The 19206-nt window shown below is 48.0% G+C and overlaps 1 protein-coding gene across 1 annotated transcript in view; it reads right to left on the bottom strand.

Moving 5' to 3' along the window:
* Positions 1 to 18580, bottom strand: part of RBPJ (recombination signal binding protein for immunoglobulin kappa J region) — a 106525-nt gene extending 87945 nt beyond the window's left edge. Inside the window, exon 1 of the mRNA XM_075333721.1 lies at positions 18552 to 18580. Within this exon, the coding sequence (XP_075189836.1) occupies positions 18552 to 18571 (20 nt within the window). The 5' untranslated portion in view covers positions 18572 to 18580. The remainder of the gene's footprint in view (positions 1 to 18551) is intronic.
* Positions 18581 to 19206: the final 626 nt, after the last annotated feature.

Below are 19206 nucleotides of genomic sequence, written 5' to 3'. Positions count from 1 at the left end.
GCAGAAGACTTGGCCGGGGGTGGGGGGTGGCTTGGCGCAGAAGGCGCGGCTGGGGGAAAGCGTGGCTGGAAGACGCAGCTGGGGGACAGCATGGCTGGAAGACGCGGCTGGGGGGCAGCGTGACGCGGAAGACGCAGCTGGGGGGAGCTTGGCGCGGAAGACCTTGACCGGCAGCACACAGCCCAGATCTCAACCCCATCCATCATCATTGGGATCAACTAGAGAGTAGTGTGCTAATACTTTAGCCTCATTCACACATTTGTATGCCAAAACCAGGAGTGGAATTTACAGAGAAATACTAGAATTGAAAGAGACATCCGGTCTGTGTTTTAGAGATACTACTGATTTTGGAATAGAAATACTGACGAAATCCTAGTGTGTGAATGAGGCCCTAGAGCGGGTTCATCCAACCAAATGACACTCGGGCCAGTCATATCCACAAATTGCTCCATGTGCTTACCCAAACACTGGATGAGGCCGAAGCTGCCAGCAAGATTCTGGACTGTAAGTCGGACCAGAGTAGTGTGTGATGCGATATTTTTATTTATCAAGTGTACATGAGAAAAGAAAAAAAGAAAAAAAAAAAAAAAAGGAAAAAAATGTCGTCTGAACATCACCTTAGACTAAGGAGGGTCCGTGTGCTACATGATCTAAAATCAGAGAGCACACGTCACATGCTCATCCTTATTCATGGTCAGACTCTGTGCACATGGGGCGGCGGATACAATGAGGACTTCAGTCCCGATGTAACTCTGACTGCATTACAATGGCATATATAGTTACACTGCACACTCAAATGTCAATAAATGATGATTTTATTCAGAATCAAAAAAGCCAAGCAAAGGAATAGAACTTCTTTGGGGTAAACAAGTAATCTCTGACGTTTTGGCCTATGGCCTTATTCACAGAGTTAACTGTCCCCGATGGTTCATAGTTCCAAAGAAAATAGCTGTGGCTATAGGTTTGGGTGGAACAATTAGGCTAGTTTCACACTTGCGTTCAGCGCAGTCCGTCACTATGGAAAATAGCGCAGTCCGTTAACGCACTGCACTATTCTCCATAGACTTGTATGGACGACGCACTGTAACGCAAGTGTCTGCGTTGCATCCGCTGGACGACACAGCTTCGTTATTTTGACGCTGCGTCGGGCGGATGAAACGCAGCATGTAACGTTTTTCTGCGCTTAGCGGAGTGTCAAAAAAACGCAACCTGCAGGAATCCGTTTGGCGTCCGTTGTTTTTATAATGGACGCCTATGGTGGCGGATTCCGTTAGAATGCGTCATTTGACAGATTCCGTTAACGCAGCTGTCTTTACACAACTGAGCATGCTCAGATGTGTAAAGTCAAAGAAAAAAAAACTACAACGGATTGCGTTATTTTGTACGATCTGTAGCATGCGTTGTGCCACTATATGCAACGCATCCGTTGCATGCGTCACACAACGCAATGCTACGGATCCCGTCCAACGCAAGTGTGAAACTAGCCTTAGACAATAGGGTCCTGTATGCCAATGGCATGTAGTCAGAGCCTATGTGGATGCTGGCACTCCCGTGCCTTAGCTGTGTGTGAAGGCTCACTGTGTGCAGTGTAACTATATATGTACTTGTGTGGGACCTTCCCCATCACTAGCACCTCATCCCCCTATTAGTGTGCACACCTTTCTTTCTATCATGCATTACAATGGCGGCAATGTGCAGCAAAAGCTCATCCACACGTGGCAGACAACATCTGAAACATACTGACCGGGGGGTGCGGATCTGATAGCGCCCTACAAAGAGGGAAATCTGGGCCAAATCCACCGCATCTCTGCAGGACACCAGCAGAAAGTGCTCAGGGATACGTTTATGTGCATGAAAGCAGCAGCAAATTTTACCAAATTTCATCTGCGGAATGCAAAAAAAAAAAAAAAAATTGAAAGCGATATGAATCTGTTGAGCGGCTTTTACATCTGGAGCATGTTCATTTCTGCCCAGGATATTCAAAAAAGTGAAATATGCTGCAAATATACTGTTAACGATTGTTGTACTAGTTTTTATGAATACCCTTTTTCACTTTTAAAGCGCCATGGAATTAATGGCACAATAATAAATAATAATAATAATAATAATAATAATAATAATAAATAATAATAATAAAAAATGTGCAGAAAAAAAAAAAAAAAAAAAAGAAACACAAATGTATATATAAATACACACACGAGTTTTGCGGGCTTCATAGTATCACCAATACGGAAAATTGACTTTTTGAATTCTTATCAAATGTGAAGTCCCGTTTTGATCCGAGAAATGAAACCGAGAAAGCAGAGGAAGCGAATAAACACACGTAACAAAACCATAGCAAGTGCACCGCACTCCAACTCACACCGCAGGCGGAGCACAGGAGGGTCCCAGGCGGTGCAGGGCTTAACGACTATTCGATACCTGAAGATTTTGTAGGTTTTTTGTTTTTATTATTTTATCATGTCACCTGCAATATACAGAATTCAAAACAAAATAGGGGGGGGGAATAAAACCCAAACTGTCTATGCAAATCAAACACCAAGTCCACAGAGCACATTTGTGAGCAGCAATGTGCGAGGCCAAAGAGTGCCACAGATTCCGGGCTAGTAGCGCACCACATTTGGCTTTCACAGCCCTGCGGACCGCTGTCCATGAGGAAATCCCTGTAACACACATTCTGCCCAGATTTGCTTTTCTGAAACTGGCTGGTGGCGGAGAAAGTGACCGGACCTGTTCACTCGTCTCATCCAAATGAAAAACAGCTTTATTTGCAGACACAGACAATAATGGTGGACGGATCTGGCTGTCAGTGTGCGAGGAAGGAGATACAATACAATACTTAGATTTCAGCAAGCGTCACACAATCCTCTCCCCACGACATCTGTAAGTGAGCGTTCACACTTCGTGGCTGAGAACCACAGCAGTGCAATCCTCCGCGGTTCGGCAATGTTATTCACCATGTGGTTTCTACTTTGTGTAAACCTGTGTGGTTCCTAATGACAAAGTGCGACCATACCATAATCCAGAAGTGCGAGTCCACATTATAAGGGCAGTATTGGCTGTGACGGATGTACAGAAAAAATGATTAATAACAGGATTTATTACAGACTTCACCCCACTATAGAGAAAAGACAAAATCCCCAGAAACTCACAGCCTGTGGATTTTAACCCCTTCACCATCTGGTAGTTTCTTTTTTTCCTCCCTTTTAGCAATAGCCATAACTTTACTTTTCCATCAATATAGCTACACGAGGGCTTGCTTTTTGCAGGACAAGTTGTACATTTGAATGACACCATTCATTCTGCCCCATATTCTACTGGAAAACAGGGGGAAAAAAAAAAAAAGACTCCAAAAGTGCAGTGAAATTTTAAAACCTTCCACAATTGTTTAGGTTTATTATTTACCATGTTCACTATATGGCAAAACTAACCTGGTATTAGGATTCCCCAGGTCAGAACAAGTTCGTAGATACTAAGTAAGGTATTTTTTGTTTTATAAGACGCAACGGATTATAAGACGTTCTCCAAATTTAGAGATATAAAAAAAAAAATATGCAGTCCGTTTTATATTTCAGTGCTGTCTTACTGGAGGTGGGCTGCAGCGGTGGTGGAGTGGAGTCACAGGAGGCAGAGGCGGTGCTGGTGGGGTCTGTGCTGGCAGCGGAATGTGAATGTGTGGAGCAGGCCGGTGTGGCGGGTGTCCCAGATGCTCTGTCGATGGTCTGGGCTTCAAAGAAATGGCAGCCAAAGCGGCGAGTGCGCAGGTGGAACTCTCATCCAAGAGCTCCATCTGCGCACACGCTGACTCCAGGCACCATCATTTGAAGCCCAGACCGCCGACAAAGCATTTGGGACACCCGCCGCACAGCCACCACAGCGAGCTGGCCGCTTGCACACACAGGCAGCAAGCCGGCTGCCTGCACAGAGAGCCCCTATGCCAATTCTACACCTCCCGGTAAGCTATATTCGAATTTTAAGACACACCCCTCATTTTCCGCCCAAATTTTTAGGAGCAAAGGTGCATCTTATATACCGAAAAATACAGTATGTTAAGTTTCAGTTTTAACCAAGTGGTGAAGAAAAATAAAAAAAAAAAATGGTGCTTTTGTCACCATTTTCTGAGACCCGTAGTGTTCTCATTTTTCAGGATCTGGGGCTGTGTGATGGCTTTTTTTTGTGTCTTGAGCTGACATTTTTAACTATACAATTTTTGGGTAGATGTGATGCTTTGATCTCCTGTTATTGCATTTTAGTGCAATGTTGTGGCAACCAAAAATACATAATTCTGGCAATTTGATTTTTTTTTTTCACTATGATCAGATTAATTGATTTTATATTTTGATAAAATCGGGTATTTCTGAAAGCGGCAGTACCAAACAGGAGTGGAAGAAAAAAAAATCTCAAGAGGATCCATAACCAAAAGTGTCCAGTTCGCTTTTTTGTTCTTTAAAGAAAACTTTTAAAAAACTCACAAACCTTAAAAGAATAAAGCGCACAAACTAAAGCCAATAAAATAGAGCAAATTACTGTAGAAAGCTCAGAGAAACAACAAAGAATCTGACCCTGTGTCCCGGTATGTCGCATGTAACATTCCCTAAAGCTTAAATAAAATTTATATAGATAGATTGATTCTAAATATATATATATATATATATATATATATATATATATATATATATATATATATATATATATATATATATATATATATATATATATATATACATTAATAATTAAATGTAACAATAAAAGGCCCCGTCAATGCATGTACTTCACAGACCACAGAGATGCAGCAGTTTGTCGGGGAGCGCCACCTTGTGGCTACAGCACCAAACATGCCTGCAGCTATTGTACAAAGTAAGCACAACACCTGAATGTTAATGCTATAAAGTGAATCCAAACCATACACCTATGTGCAATCATTGCCCATCCACCAGGGGTGCACGCTGTACTTTGTCATCTACTGTAGAATATGGCCTTATTTGTAGAAAAACAAAGTATTTGGCAGAACTGATATTTTATCAACGATACACAAACTATATGGATAAAAGTATAAGGACACATGATCAGTGAACTCCTGTTTGTCATTCAGTGGCATGGCCCCTCGCTGTGCCTGTGGCAGAACGTGGTGCAGAGCTCACCGATACCAGCGCAGTCTGGTAATAAAGTCACTGGGGTAAGAAGTCCGTTAATGACATTTCATCCCTCCTAAATATTGCACCATCACCTATGAGTGATATTGTTGAAAAGTAGAAAGAAATTGCAGCAACTCAGCTACGACGTGCAGACCACGCAATGGTACAGAATGGGGGGGAGGGGGGCTGAGTGCTGAGAACAGAGGGCAGTAAAGGCACCAACGCTCTGCAGACACCATAACTGCAGACCTCCACTGCTATTAAATGGAACCAATCACCAGGATTTTCCTATATAAGCTAAAGCCACTGCTATACTGGCACTATCAGGCTGATTCTATACATACCTGTAGTGGTCAGCTCGGATGTATAGGTTTAGAAATCCAAGAAAGTAAAGTTTATAAAATGAGCTGCTTGTTGAGTGACAGTTGCAATGGAGCAGATAATATATTCATAGTTATCCCCTCCTCCTGTTAGAATTAGCATAAGTATTATACAAACAATTCACTGTCTGTTGAAGGACCTGTGGCCCCGCCCCTTCTGGTCACATGTGTATGATCTCACAGGTCCTTCAACAGACAGTGAATCGTTTGAATAATACTTATGCTAATTCTAACAGGGGGAGGGGATAACTATGAATATATTATCTGCTCCAGTGCAACTGTCACTCAACAAGCAGCTAATTTTATAAACTTTACTTTTTTGGATTTAAAAACCTAAAACATCCGAGCTGACAACTACAGGTATGTATAGAATCAGCCTGATAGTGCCAGTATAGCACTGGCTTTAGGTTATATACGAAAATCCTGGTGATTGGTTCCCTTTAACATTAGCACAAACACTGCACCCACTGGGAGTGTCATGAAAGCCTTACATCACCAAGCACAATGCCGAGCGTCGGAAGGAGTGGTGTAAAGCTGCCCCTGCTGGACACGTGTTCTGTGCACTTCTCTATCTGGCACCTGATGGATGAGTCTGGGTTTGGTGAAGGCCAGGAGAACGTTACCAGCCTGACTGCATTGTGCCAGCTGTAAAATTTAGTGGAGCGGAATATACGCCATCAGTTATTTTTCAGCGATCGGCATAGGTCCTTGAGTTGTCGTTTAAATTGGATGAGGATCGCAACACAATGGTCATATTACGGCCTAGACCCCACGGCATGAAAATCAGTGCGAGTGGAGTGTGATAAAACATTGCATTCCACTCGGACCAATATTAGCCTGTGTGCCAGCACCCATGAGCGATTATTTTCTCAGCCCTAATCGGACCGAGAAAACAATTGCAGCATGCAGAGACTGTAATGCGATCCTAGATTCTTTCGCACCCATTCAAGTCTATGGGGCGAGAGAAAAATCGCACTGCACTCGCATTACACATAGTTTTTTGCAGTAGAAAAATCTGCTCCAAATACCAGTGTCGGCAGGAAAATGCTGTGTAAAATGTTGGGGATTTATACGTTTTCACCCCATTCATGTGAACAGGTGTAAAATCACTGAAAGAACTGACACACTGCAGTCTGCTACAACTGAAGAAATCTTAAAAGCACTGGACCCCTCTCACCATGTTGGCCTATAGTCAGCTACACCCCACAAGGCTGGTCATATTACTGGAAATGAGTGAAATACTCAGAAAACCCTGAGCCTGTGTGCTGCAGTCAGATGAGTATTGGTGCGGTCACTGCTTGGTTTACCACTGTGGGAATCCAGCAGGTGGGCCGCACAACACTATTGATCCCATGTCCTATCTCCGCACCTGATAAGGGGAACATGCCTTCACTCCCACAATCAGCTCCCCGCAGGTCACACAACCTCCGCAGGCACGCTGGCAAACGCAGATTACACCACAATTACTGATTTATGTATTTCCATCAGGTTTTATAGTCTTACAGTTTGCCCCACAATTGTGGGGTCAGGGTTGTAATTAGAAGTCATTAATATTGTGAACTACAGCATGACAACAGTAACAGGCGTGTGTGAATACAGGCAGACCGCGCTGCGATTCTGGAGCAGGAGTGCACTGGTGCCCGGCTCGCCACCGCTCGTCTGCAGTGGTTGATCTTCTGCTGCAAATCTACACAGTCCACATTCAATGCAAAGGAAAATAGAAGGGAAAGAAATTGGTAGATTCTCAAATGTGACTATAAACAGGGCAGTGAGAGATGAGCATGCTCCAGCCAGAACGCACCCGTATGTACTGGATTTACCCCATTAGGTGAAAAGGGATTGTCCACTACTCAAACACCCCCTTTTCAATTGCAATATTCCCCCGAATAAAAAAAAAAAAACAGACTGTACTCAAGAAACAGACACTCAGAAGAAGTGGAAAGAAATGCAGCTGCTGTGACCTCCTGTGGATGGCTGTTTCATCCAAAGATGGAGCGGCCGGTGGTGGGCTGCAAAGTCCCGGGACCTACCGTGTTTCCCCGAAAAGAAGACCTCCCCCAAAAATAAGCAGGAGTTTTCAGGGAGGCTTAAATATAAGACATCCCCCGACAATAAGACCTAGCCGCGGTCATAATAAAGTGTCCATGCAGCGGTAAAAAAGTTAAAGACACTGCAGGACACTTCATTATAGACAGCAGGCACCCCCAAAGGACAGAAGAAAGAAGATAGAAGACCCCGCGATCATACTCACCAGACGCTGACCGGGAGCAGGTGAGCACATCAAGGTTCTGCAGCGGAACACACACATCAGATCTCACACTCACACACACACACACACACACACACACACAACATACACTACAGATCGTATCCACACACTCACCACATCCAGTGATATCGCTTGCTTCTTGGCGGCGTAAGGACCTGCGACACTGTGTAGTGAGCTTCCAGGACCTGCCGGAGGATCACATGGCCGGAAGCACGTGGTATCTCCAGATGTTGTGAGTGTGTGCATGTGATTTGTACCGGTATGTGCGATATCGTGAGTGTGTGTGAGTGCATGCGATCGGGTGTGTGACTGTGTGTTCTGATGTGTGAATGTGTGACTGGTTCTTATGTGTGAGTGTCGGCCAGACGTAGGGGAGCACAGCTGCTGGGGGATCACAGGGAGGAATGATGTGGAATGTGATGTGTGTGTGAGTGTGATGTGATCTATGCGAGTGTCATCCATCTGCAGGGGAGGACGGCGCGCAGCGTACCTGCTGGCAGATCACAGGAGGATCTGGGAGCCACACAGACGCCCATCGCTAGTAAGTATGACAATCCTGGGAAGGGGGGGGGTTGCTTTTTGTGGGGGGTAAACTTACCCCCAACCATGTCGCCTCCAGAATAAGACATCACCTAAAAATAAGACCTAGTGCTTTTTTCAGGGTAAAGAAAAAAAACAAAAACTGTCTTATTTTCAGGGAAACAGGGCAACACCATTGTGTTATTGCTGGAGTCGGGGAGAGCCACCAGGGAGCATCTTACAGTTTCAGCAAAGTGGATGAGATTTATAGAAGTCTAATATCCCCATATTTTTCTGTTTTTACATTAAGCCCTTCATAACCTGACCTGCAGTGTGTCTGCGTCTTGTGAAATCTGCAAAATGTCAATTTATATTGTGAGTACACTGAGTTTTATGTTTGGACTTACCCCATAGAATTGCATTAAATGTAAAAAACCTAGTTTAAAAAAAAACAAAACAAAAAAAAAACAAAAAAACCACCCACATATAATCATACATGACGGTATCAAAGTTTTGCCCAAGCAGAACTATGAGGAAGTATCAAAAACAAAGCAGCTTTAAAAAAGGGGTGTCCGCATGTTTCCCCTTCTTAAGATAACACCTATACTCCACTCCGTGGTTCCAGCGCGGTCTCTCCCCTTCAGACATCACTTCCACCTGGAAGAACAGAGCTGTAGCCCTCAATGCCTCGGGATGGAAATAATGGATACAGAAGCGGCCACTGATTAGCCACACTGATCATGTGATGTCAGACAGCGGGAGAGCAAGCTGGAATGGCACCAGAGGGGAGTATAAGGCTATGTGCCCACGGGACTCTGTATCTGCGGATTTTTCTGCATCAAAATCCGCAGCTTTCCCCCGGAATCTGCACCTTTTCATAGGTGCGAATTTTGTGCGGATTTTGCGATTTTTTTTTTAATTCAATTGAATAGGCAAAATCCGCACGAAAATCCGCAACAATAATTGACATTCTGCAGATTTTTCCGCACGAAAATCCGCACGATTTCCGCTGCGAAAAAATCCGCAGCGTGGGCACAGCATTTCCCAAATGCCATAGAAATGGCTGGGGGAGTAGCTGTGCTGCAGATTTCTGGAAAATCCGCGGCTTTTCCGCGAGAAATCCGCGGCAAAATCCGCGCATTTTCCACAGCGTGGACACATAGCCTAAGTGCTATTTTAACAATGTTAAAACATACACATTGAGGAATAGTGGGCAAACTCTTTAATTAAAACATGAGACAACAAAAAGACAAAAACATCCAAAAATGCAATAAAAAAAACCCTAAGGACATGTGCACACTAGAAAGTGACTTTCTCAAGGAAAATCCAAACCCTCTTAAAGAATCCCGCACCTGCAGTAAAAAAACCACACCAAAACCGCAATGAAATCCACATGCCGTGGTTTGGTGCGGATTTGCCGCAGGTTGGTCCTTACGGTTTTTTACCATTATCTATGGCAAAAAAACGCAGGTACCTGCGGAAAAGAAGTGACCTGTACATTAATTCCGCAGCGGAAAATCCAAGGGTAAATCCGCGGGTATAAAAAAAAACGCAGTGTGTGCAGAGCATTGTTTTGATACCCATAGGTTTTACTTGGGAATGACTGCAGAAATGTTAGACACATTTTCTGCAGCAAATCTGCGGCAAATCGGTGGTAAAATCCGGAGTGTGCGCACATAGCCTAAATCTGCAGAGTCAAAAACAGACCAAATTAACATTTTGGGAATGTAACCTTGAACAGCTACAAATCTGCATGTTGATCCGCCAGCGCAGCAGAGATGGAAGGATCCACCTTGGATTTCTGTCAGGGATGTGCCGTAAGAGTTGACCAGCATGAACGCACCGGCGCACTACGGCTGGCTACAGAGTTAAACCTGAGATCCGTCTCTGTCGAAGCATGCAATCAGGACACATATATATATATACATACATACATACATACATACATACATACATACATACATACATACATACATACATACATACATATATATATATATATATATATATACACATACATATACACACAATCTTTTTTTACCCTATTTCAATGTAGTAAGCCAAACCAGTAACAACCAGGAGAAGTAACAACCAGAAACAACCAGCAAACCAACGCTGGGTGACACATTACACAGACTGAGAACAGAAAACTGCCTATAATCTGCAGACAGGTTTGAGGCTATGTTCACACACTGAGTTTTTTACCTGCGTTTTGGGTCCGTTTTTGCTGCAGAAATTTCTTGAGAAATTCTTGTAACCTTTCTGCAGACATTCCCCAGCAAAACCTATGGCAAAAAAAATTAGCTGTGCGCACACTGCGTTTTTTTCTTAAGAAAAAGAATAAGCATGTCACTTCTTTTCTGCAGCTAACTGCGTTTTTTGCCATAGATAATTGGCACAATAACGCAGGGAGCAACCAGCGGTAAAAACGCACCAAAAACGCACCGAAAACGCGGCAAAAACGCAGGTGCACTAATCCTTCACTCTTAACAAATTTCTTAAGAAAAATCATTTTTCTAGTGTGAACATAGCCTAATGATAAATATTTGCTGGGAGTAAGTGTGGGGTTCAGGAACGTTCCTATCGAGAAGTGGAATTGCGCCTGCACGATAATTACACAAGACATGGGGCGGCGTTTTCTTTCTCTGCTGGCGGTGATCTGAAGAAGAGTACGCCGGGCGGCAGGACCTGCTCATCACAGCACAAAGTGCTCAGCATTTCTGCTATTTTGACTACACAAAGCAGGTGCACGCGTCAGATCGCCGTATTATCAGGAGAATAAAGGACCATTGTGCTCCTCATCACACCTCGGGTGACGGATGAAGGAGAGGAGCAAAACAGAGAACAAAAATGTTACACTGTTATCAAGAAGAAAAAAATATATAGAATTTGCTGAAAATTGGCCGACTATCTAAGGGGTATTGTGATGTGCCAAGGCTTCAACTGCAGAGGATAGTGGGAAAAGAAGGATCGGACATGTTGATCTTAACATGCCCTATCCTTCTATCCTGCTGTCCAGCCTAATTCCATCTGCAATGATCTGTGGCTGATAATGGCTCCACGACTGCACTTAAGTCTTCAGTTTATCTTAATTTAGCTTCACACATTTAACTTTTTTTTTTATTTTCCCTCTAAAGTTCAAGTATAAATCAGTGTCTCCATTTGGCTAAAGCTCCTTTCACATGAGCCAACAAACAGGAATTATTGGACGTTACGAACATCCAGGGAATCACGGAACGAACGAACAATTGGATAATTAGCTTTTTAATTAATCCAGAACCATTATCAATATCGGCAGCACATTGTCCAGTCTAAACAGGGAATGTGCTGCCGAGTAAAAGTACAGTCTGGTGATAGAACAATCGTATTAGCATTCCTTCAAATCCAGAGTCTCCCCGCTGAGGACTCTGCCCAAAAAATATTAACCCCAAAAAAATGGTTTCATTTATGGGCGACAAAACGTGGGAAAATTTATTTTAATTTAAGTGCTGCAATGAATTAGAAACAGCGAGAAAAGTAAAGAAAATTGTTTTCACCCACTAAAATGAACAGGGCTCCATTAGCTGCATCTGACAACCAGCCGTGAGGATATTCTAACATGAGAAAGTGTGGTCAATCTGTCAATGCACAGAATCATCCATGGCCTGACAGATCAGTATTAGGTTATGTGTCCACGGTAGAATGTTGCTGCGGATTTTTCTGCATGAAAATCCGCGATTTTCGCGGCAAATCCGCACCTTTTTTTCCCCATTCTATACCCAAAATCCGCACCAAAATCCGCAACAATAATTGACATGCTGCAGATTTTTCCGGAACAAAATCCGCGGCAAATCCGCCGCGGAAAAATCCGCAGCATGGACACAGCATTTCCAAAATGCCATTGAAATGGCTGGGAAGTGCCGCTGTTGCAGATTTTCAGGGAATCCGCGGTAAATCCGCGGCAAAATCCACGAGAAATCCGCGGCGTGGGCACATAGCCTTAGGCTACTTTCACACATCAGTTTTCTGCATTCAGGCACAATCCTTTTTTTTCCTGATCCAAAGGATCCGGCAAAAAAAATGTAAAAACCGTATCTACCGGATCCGTTTTTTTAACGGATCCGTTATGCCCGATGCATAAAAAAAGGGATCCGTTGGATCCGTTTTTTTTTTGCTGCATCCGTTTTTTCAAAACATTGGAGCATGCTCAGTTTACAAAAACGGATCCGACAGCCGCATCCGTTTTTTGCCGCATTACGCCGGATCTGGCGTCCATAGGCTTCCATTGTAAAACACGCCAGATCCGGCGCGATGCGTTTTTTTTTTAAAGGGGGAAAAAAACGTTACATGGAACGTTCCATCCGGCCGCCGCATTAATTAATTTTGCCGCATCCGGAAAAAAACGGATGCAACGCAAAGCCATCAGGCACAATCCGGTAACAATGCAAATCTATGGGGATAAAAAGGATGCGGTACCGGATCCGTTTTACCCGTTTTTTTCTGGATTGTGCCTGATGGAAAAAACCTGATGTGTGAAAGTAGCCTTAGAGAGTGTTCACACTGCGTCTTTATCAGGTTTAAACATGCCAAATTTCAAGAAAAAGCATCAGGAATCGCTCCTTTGCCCTGCATTTTGTGAACCCGACGAATGTTTCTTTAAACTTTTTTTTCTGCAGGATGGAGAGGGGGGGGGGGGGGGATCTTTTTAAACTCATTTAAAAAATGTAAAAATGTTTCTGTTTTTGTTTAAAGAAAACACTAGAACACTTTAGGCTGCTCACACACATCCGATTTTTGCCGTGCGGCACAATACGGCGCTCTGCAGAAAAACTGCAACCGGGGGTTTTTGCTGCAGTTTGCGTTTTTTCCCACATAGATTTGCATTAGCGCCGTATTGTGCCGCATGGCCTTGCATTGCGTCCGGCATATTTAGCCCATGCGGCGGCCAGATGGAACGTTGCCTGCCACAATTTTTGGTGCAGCGAATAAAAACGCATCACGCCGAATCCGGCGAGATGCGGCACAATTCACAATGCAAGCCTATGGACGCCGGATGCGGTTTTTTGCACTGCGCATGCTCAGTATCAAGCCGCATCCGTCAAAAAACGGACGGGCCGCATGGAAAAATTTATGCAACGGATCCGTTTTTTTCACCGCATCCGTTGCATATGTTTTTGAGCCGGATTGTGCCGCACTGCAAAAACCGGATGTGTGAAAGCAGCCTTACAATAAAAAGTTATGTATTGAGCATCTTCCGAGTTAAAAACACCAGAGGCATGGCGGGCGGAACACGTACAGACAGCCAGTTATTGCCCCTAAAAATTAACAGGGTCCTTCTTTTGACCTTTTCCCAAGCGTTTTAGGAAAAGCTTTTGGAGGAATTTTTCATTTCCTGCAACAGTTTTAAAGGGGGGTTTTTTTAAGTGGTTTCGAATATTTTTTTTTCTTGAAGTGTTTTTTGCCACCTTTTCTTTACACGCTGCCTATTTGGAGCCAGTTTGAAAAGGAGCCGTTCCATTTTAGCAACACTCCTATTTTTCAGCGGGGAGACCCATCCGACAAGTACAGAATTACACCCCAGAGGCCCAGACCATTGGATAAAATGTATCCTCAGGGTATGTGCCTACGATCAGGACTCACTGCCTCCTGGACGCAGCAGGTCCTGACCTGGGGGTCCGCGAGTCTCCTCCGCAGCCGCTTGTACCCACGATCAGGGTTCAGTGCGCTGCGGTCTCTCGCTCGTGTTGTCCCTACGGAGGACGCATGCGATTCTGCAGCAAACAATTAACATGCTGCGGTCTGGAAAGATGCACCGCAGGTCAGTGTTTGCTGCGGAAAAAACAAGCACAGCGGGCACGGGATTTCTAGAAATCCCATCCACTGTGCTTGTAATGTACAACGCAATGTTTTGGATGCAGCTGAAGCATGCTGCGTTCAAGATGTTGCAAACACTGATTGTGGGTAACCGGACCTTACAATGTCCATTGTGCGGCTGACACATAAGAGCGTGAATGTCTACAAATCTGGAGATACACGGTGACTTTGGGCACAACACCCACCGTACAACCAACATTCACTCAGTGCTCCTGCTGCATCGTCGTGGTGCTATATAAATAAATGGGGTGGCATTGCAGCACCTACACTAGTGGCACACATAAGTGAGGTTTGTGCCCCTATTTACGCCTATAGCGTTGCGGTGTAGCAGCAGCACTGAGCCTACTTTGGTGGCGTGATGGCTGCCATTGCCAAAGTTGCCTTATCCTGAATATCTGCTCTCGATCTAAGAGAGTCCCCTCAGGTTTGACACTAAAATGGTACAAATACGTCTGTTACGTTGTGAACGTAGACATTCCTGCGCCTATGCGATTCCTCTGAATGAGGTTATCAAACACGGACCGTGGGCGACCACTTGTGGCCTGACCCATTTACTAGAATACTCGGGCTCCAATTCAGAGGCGGGAGATTATTGTCCAGGCCGATCGATCCGCAGGACCTGTTCTCACCGCACCAACTCTGCTACATTACATTTAACCACACAAGTGGAGACAACATATACTAGGAATTTATCGGAGAAACCTTTAAAAGAACACACGGGGACCACGAATTATACAGTTAAGGCTGCTTTCACACATCCGGTTTTTGCAGTGCGGCTCAATCCGGCTCAAAAACCTATGCAACGGATGCAGCGGAAAAACCAGATCCGTTGCATACGTTTTTCCAGGCGGCCCGTCCGTTTTTTGACGGATGCGGCTTGATACTGAGCATGCGCAGTACAAAAAACGAATCCGGCAGCCGGATACCTTTTTTGCCGCAGGACGGCGCATCCGGCGTCCATAGGCTTGCATTGTAAAACGCGCCAGGCAACGTTCTATCCGGCCGCCACATGGGCTAAATATGCCGCATCCGGCAAAAAACGGAAGCAACGCAAGGCCATGCGGCACAATATGGCGCTAATGCAAGTTTATGCGGGAAAAAATGCAACCGGCGGCAAAAAAAAGGTTGCGTTTTTTCTGCAAAGCGCCGTATTGTGCCGCTCAGCAAACACCGGATGTGTGAAAGCAGCCTAAGAGACACTGTAGCAAAAAACGATACCCAGCGGCATGTCTGAAGCTATGCCTGAGGAAATGCTCATGATCCCGTGTTGCTCAGTGACAAAAAAATACAAGGGTGCTCTCGTCAACCCAGCGAGAGGGTCGACGTGCAAGGAAGGGACGGAAGCGGCCCATGCGGGAGGGGTTGGGCAGGAGGCCCATTTTCTTACCAGGACGTGGAGGTCAAAGGTCTACAATGGAAAAACTGCTTCATTGGAGCATCACCTGATAAACCCTAGAAGAATCCCATCACCTTATTAAACCCCTTCGAACCGCAGCCAATTTTCACTTTTGCGCATTTCGTCTCACCCTTCATCTAGTTTTTTTTAGTGTTTTTACGTGTGAGGGCTTGTGTTTTGTAGGCCTTATAGTTTGCAATGGCACCACCATTTATTTCAATCATAGAGAGAAAAAAACAACAAAAAACAAAACTGCAAAGAAAAAAAAAAGGGATAGAGATATATATATATATATATATATATATATATATATATATATATATATATATATATATATATACATCTGCAAGGAGTTTGTATGTTCTCCCTGTGTGGGTTTCTTCTAGGTTTTCCGGAAGACATACTGATAGAAAGCTTACAGTATTGCCCCAATGGGGACAGTGATGATCATGTCTGCAAATTGCAGTGGAATTAATAGCGCTCTATAAGGGAGTAAAATAATGTCCATATGTGCTCAGTGGTTTCAGGGACGTCCATGGAAAACAAGCCGGGACCTTTCCCCAGGACAGGCGACAATCTACTGATCAGTGTAGCAGTTGGACCCCCCACTTAACAGCAGAACGGGGGACCTTTTATCCATTAGGATGGGGCAGCAGCGCACAGGTGACCCCCGGGTGCAGTATTTGCCTTTCCCCAGTCGGGCGCCCCCCCCTCCTCCTCCTCCTCCTCCTCTTCTGCAGCTGGGCATCCCCCCCTCCTCCTCCTCTTCTTCTACAGCCGGGCATCCCCCCCTCCTCCTCCTCTTCTTCTACAGCCGGGCAACCCCTCCTCCTCCTCTTCTTCTACAGCCGGGCAACCCCCCCTCCTCCTCTTCTTCTACAGCCGGGCAACCCCCCCTCCTCCTCTTCTTCTACAGCCGGGCAACCCCCCCTCCTCCTCTTCTTCTACAGCCGGGCATCCCCCCCTCCTCCTCTTCTTCTACAGCCGGGCATCCCCCCCCTCCTCCTCCTTCTACAGCCGGGCATCCCCCCCCTCCTCCTCCTTCTACAGCCGGGCATCCCCCCCTCCTCCTCTTCTTCTACAGCTGGGCATCCCCCCCTCCTCCTCCTCTTCTTCTACAGCTGGGCATCCCCCCCTCCTCCTCCTCTTCTTCTACAGCTGGGCATCCCCCCCTCCTCCTCTTCTTCTACAGCCGGGCATCCCCCCCCTCCTCTTCTACAGCCGGGCATCCCCCCCCTCCTCTTCTACAGCCGGGCATCCCCCCCCTCCTCTTCTACAGCCGGGCATCCCCCCCCTCCTCTTCTACAGCCGGGCATCCCCCCCCCTCCTCTTCTACAGCCGGGCATCCCCCCCCTCCTCTTCTACAGCCGGGCATCCCCCCCTCCTCTTCTACAGCCGGGCATCCCCCCCCCCTCCTCTTCTACAGCCGGGCATCCCCCCCCTCCTCTTCTACAGCCGGGCATCCCCCCCCCTCCTCTTCTACAGCCGGGCATCCCCCCCCCCTCCTCTTCTACAGCCGGGCATCCCCCCCCCTCCTCTTCTACAGCCGGGCATCCCCCCCCCTCCTCTTCTACAGCCGGGCATCCCCCCCCCCTCCTCTTCTACAGCCGGGCATCCCCCCCCTCCTCTTCTACAGCCGGGCATCCCCCCCCCTCCTCTTCTACAGCCGGGCATCCCCCCCCCCTCCTCTTCTACAGCCGGGCATCCCCCCCCCCTCCTCTTCTACAGCCGGGCATCCCCCCCCTCCTCTTCTACAGCCGGGCATCCCCCCCCCTCCTCTTCTACAGCCGGGCATCCCCCCCCCTCCTCTTCTACAGCCGGGCATCCCCCCCTCCTCTTCTACAGCCGGGCATCCCCCCCCCTCCTCTTCTACAGCCGGGCATCCCCCCCCCTCCTCTTCTACAGCCGGGCATCCCCCCCCTCCTCTTCTACAGCCGGGCATCCCCCCCCTCCTCTTCTACAGCCGGGCATCCCCCCCCCCTCCTCTTCTACAGCCGGGCATCCCCCCCTCCTCTTCTACAGCCGGGCATCCCCCCCCCTCCTCTTCTACAGCCGGGCATCCCCCCCCTCCTCTTCTACAGCCGGGCATCCCCCCCCTCCTCTTCTACAGCCGGGCATCCCCCCCCCTCCTCTTCTACAGCCGGGCATCCCCCCCCCTCCTCTTCTACAGCTGGGCATCCCCCCCCCTCCTCTTCTACAGCTGGGCATCCCCCCCCCTCCTCTTCTACAGCTGGGCATCCCCCCCCTCCTCTTCTACAGCTGGGCATCCCCCCCCCTCCTCTTCTACAGCCGGGCATCCCCCCCCCTCCTCTTCTACAGCCGGGCATCCCCCCCCCTCCTCTTCTACAGCCGGGCATCCCCCCCCCTCCTCTTCTACAGCCGGGCATCCCCCCCCCCTCCTCTTCTACAGCCGGGCATCCCCCCCCTCCTCTTCTACAGCCGGGCATCCCCCCCCCCTCCTCTTCTACAGCTGGGCATCCCCCCCCTCCTCTTCTACAGCTGGGCATCCCCCCCCTCCTCTTCTACAGCCGGGCATCCCCCCCCTCCTCTTCTACAGCTGGGCATCCCCCCCCTCCTCTTCTACAGCTGGGCATCCCCCCCTCTCCTCTTCTACAGCCGGGCATCCCCCCCCTCCTCTTCTACAGCTGGGCATCCTCCCCTCCTCACCTCTTCTACAGCCCCCTCCCACAGCCGGACACCCCCCTCCGGGCACCGCTGGCAGCACAGGGGGAGGTCGCACGGCTCCAGACCGGGGATCCCCGCAGCACCGACCTCTCCGCTCACAGCCGCCAGACAAAGACCCGTTTCCCCCCGCAGACACAGGAGACGGAGCGACCCCGGGTCCTGAGCCCCAGCAGCCGCTAACTGCCGCCGCCGTGCAGCCCGGGCCCGGAGCCTCGCCCTGCCCGCCGAGCTTCGCCCGCACAGGCTGCTTCCCTGCCCAGCTCCCTCCAGCCACCAAACTCCCCCTGCCAGCCGCCCCGACTCCCCAGACTTACCCTGTCACAACAGGCGCCATCTTCCACAAACTCTCGCCAAAACTCCAAACCTCGCGAGAACCTAGCTGTTGTTTGGTAGAACGCCCCCCAGCACCGCCCCTAGGAGGCCAAGCCACGCCCACCAAACGCTACTACAAGGACAGTGGACAACGAGAGCCCCGCCCCTGTTCCCACGGCGCAAATGTGTGTGACCGAGTGTGTGAGGGAGAGGAGACAGAGCAGGGAGGACGGGAGAGACAGCAGGGAGAGATAGAGGGGGGGAGGGGGAACGGGGGAAGGGGAGAGACAGCAGGGAGGACGGGAGAGACAGCAGGGAGAGATAGAGGGGGGGAGGGGGAACGGGGGAAGGGGAGAGACAGCAGGGAGGAGGGGAGAGACAGCAGGGAGAGATAGAGGGGGGAGGGGGAAGGGGAGAGACAGCAGGGAGGAGGGGAGAGACAGCAGGGAGAGATAGAGGGGGGAGAAAGAACGGGGGAAGGGGAGAGACAGCAGGGAGGAGGGGAGAGACAGCAGGGAGAGATAGAGGGGGGAGGGGGAAGGGGAGAGACAGCAGGGAGGAGGGGAGAGACAGCAGGGAGAGATAGAGGGGGGAGAAAGAACGGGGGAAGGGGAGAGACAGCAGGGAGGAGGGGAGAGACAGCAGGGAGAGATAGAG

Source organism: Anomaloglossus baeobatrachus, chromosome 1, assembly GCF_048569485.1.
Source record: "Anomaloglossus baeobatrachus isolate aAnoBae1 chromosome 1, aAnoBae1.hap1, whole genome shotgun sequence".
Lineage (NCBI taxonomy): Eukaryota > Metazoa > Chordata > Amphibia > Anura > Aromobatidae > Anomaloglossus > Anomaloglossus baeobatrachus.
The sequence above is the reverse complement of the archived record's forward strand: the minus strand, read 5'-3'. Positions and strand labels throughout refer to the sequence as shown.